This window comes from Tachysurus fulvidraco, chromosome 20, assembly GCF_022655615.1.
Source record: "Tachysurus fulvidraco isolate hzauxx_2018 chromosome 20, HZAU_PFXX_2.0, whole genome shotgun sequence".
NCBI classification, from domain to species: domain Eukaryota; kingdom Metazoa; phylum Chordata; class Actinopteri; order Siluriformes; family Bagridae; genus Tachysurus; species Tachysurus fulvidraco.
The window spans coordinates 21685216-21687715 of record NC_062537.1 but is presented as its reverse complement, the minus strand read 5'-3'; the positions used below and the strand labels follow the sequence as shown (position 1 = coordinate 21687715).

The following is a 2500-nucleotide window of genomic DNA, read 5'->3' as shown; positions in this document are numbered from 1 at the left end:
CTGAGAGAGAGGGAGGGAGAGAGAGAGAGAGGGAGGGAGATAGAGAGGAAGGGAGAGGTCATGAGGGAGGGAGGGAGGGAGGGAGGGAGAGAGAGGGCAGGAGGGAGAGAGAGAGTGAGAGAGAGGGGGGGAGAGAGAGAGAGAAAGAGAGAGAGAGGCAGAGAGAGAGAGAGAGAGAGAGAGAGAGAGACAGAGAAAGAGAGAGGGAGACAGAGAAAGAGAGAGGGAGACAGAGAAAGAGAGAGAGGCAGAGAGAGAGAGACAGAGAAAGAGAGAGAGGGAAGGAGAATCAGACACATTCTCTGAAATTGACAGGATCTTTTCAGCAGTGTGTAAATGTGATATTCAGCACAACATTATAAAAGAAACCCTGACTGTCTATCTGTCTGTCTGTCTGTCTGTCTGTCTGTCTGTCTGTCTGTCTTATGTGGGTGGAGCTTCTGCACAGTGATGTAAGAGGTAATTGCAGACATCCACACAATGGCTCTTTAAATGCCACATGATTCATTCCTGTGATTCATTTAATTTTCTTCTAATTTAATTGTGTCTAATTTAGTTTTTGTGTCACATTAAACACTGTTTTGTGCCTGCAGCCATTCTGCCATAGATAACTTTACTATTTACTGATGGTTTATTATTTATATTATTTTACCTTATGCCTGCATGGTAGGCAATTATTGTATTGGGATTGTGTGTGTGATTTTGTGTGATTTGTTATTCTATCTGTTACACAACAAATTGCCCCATTGGGGGACAAATAAAGAACTTAAACATGTTTTCTTTGTATAATATTATGAAGAGAAAGAGGAGCTGTACGGAGCGCTGTGTTTCCTCTCACCCAGCTCCGTGGCCTGTCTGTCGAAAGGACAGCGTACGGCTCTGCCATGAAGAGGGAGACGTGTTAAACAGTCGTGACACACGGTGTGACCACACAGCAGCAGCCGAGGAACTTTATCACCCTGCAGAGAGAACACGTCCTCACACACTCCACACTCCAACACCTGTGACACATAAACACACAACATAGTAGCCAAAATTAATGCTTTATTTTATTTTTGCAGTTTCAAGTTTATGCAAAATGAATCATTTATTTATCACAAACCACATCAGTAGATTCAGGATATATCTGTTATATAGTTCCTGTTACTATAGTTACCTCTGACATTTACAAAGCACTGACACTGGAGACTCCTTCCTGTGCTAACGATAAGATAAACCTGCTCTACAGTCAGAGCTGCTGTTAAACACAATGAATCACCAGCTGAACACCAGTCAGTCCGTGTGGGTTAATAACGAGAACATTTTATTCTTTATACTAAACATCTGCATCAACATGCTTTAAAACGCAGCAGATGTTCTCATTCCACTAAACCGATTGGGGGCGTGGCCACGCACTGACCTAATTTACATAATCGTGTATATTCATATGATTTCTAATGAGGGAAACGTGTTAAATGTTCCTCGCCCATAACGCACTAAACACGCATGACACGTTCATGACGTGTATTTAAACACGTCAATCGGAGCTCATTTAAGTGTGAAAGTTTCCTTCAGACTGATTTATTCATGTCTCCTGCAGCTGGTAACTGTTTGTGTTACTGATACCAGTTTCTCTGTGTAAACTCCTTCAGTCACTTTATACACGTTTAATCCGTATTATGTCCTCAAGCTGAACTCGGGTCTGTTATTGGTTTAGCTACATGCTAACCAGATTAGCTCGCTAGCACCTTGTCGTGTTTGCAGTGTAAATAAGGGATAAACAGACAGACTGAATCGCAGGTTAACAACTAATTGTTGCTTAAGTTTTAAATGTAACACAAATTGTGTTAAACTCGTAAGACTTGAGAACATTTAGCAAAACCCCGGTAGCACCGAAGCGAGTTTCAGTCCCTACCCGCATTCCGTAAAGTCCCGCCTCCTGCGCTCTGATTGGTTAGGGCTATCCGCGTCCTGTGCTCTGATTGGTTAGGGCTATGCGCGTTTTGTGTTATGATTCGTCAGGCGTTCACACACTACACTGTCAACCAATCCCGAATCAGAAGAGGAGTTGTGAATACAGGTAGGGAAAAAACACGACCGATACAAAACATTGCGACGTTGCCACAGGAGCCATGAATGTGCCAAAAAGGGATCTTTTATTTATTCTAAGCTCGTACCTTCACCGTGTTGCCCGCGGTTCCTCTGCCATGGCGGACACACGGCTCCATCGATGCTGCGTTTGTTTGCTTATTGACACCGACAGCAGCAGCCATCCTGAGGCAGCAGCATCATCACCCGATGGTCCAATCACAATCCACCTCACACTCACTGCCACTGCGCCCTACTGAGGGGGAAACAGCGTAGCGTTTAAACCCTACCGAGGGCACTAAGTTATAATACTGAGGCGATTGGGACACGACCTCTGAAGATACAGTCCGAATATTAAAAAAACATAAAAAAGCATAGAGTTTTATTTACATACAAAAATAAATTGTCAGAATATGTATATATAGGTGTGTGG

The 2500-nt window shown here is 43.4% G+C and overlaps 1 protein-coding gene across 3 annotated transcripts in view; it reads right to left on the bottom strand.

The window, feature by feature from the left end:
- trim23 (tripartite motif containing 23) overlaps positions 1–2313 on the bottom strand; it is an 8805-nt gene extending 6492 nt beyond the window's left edge. The window contains exons 1-2 of one of the 3 annotated variants that reach the window (XM_027162385.2): positions 2157–2313; positions 839–1001 (exon numbers count right to left, since the gene is read on the bottom strand). In XM_027162385.2, the coding sequence (XP_027018186.1) occupies positions 839–1001; positions 2157–2252 (259 nt within the window). In that variant the 5' untranslated portion in view covers positions 2253–2313. Of the gene's footprint in view, positions 1–838; positions 1002–1156; positions 1316–1894; positions 2024–2156 lie in introns of those variants that run through there. The other 2 variants (XM_027162387.2, XM_027162386.2) reach the window with 2 other exon arrangements.
- Between the last annotated feature and the right edge of the window lie 187 nt (positions 2314–2500).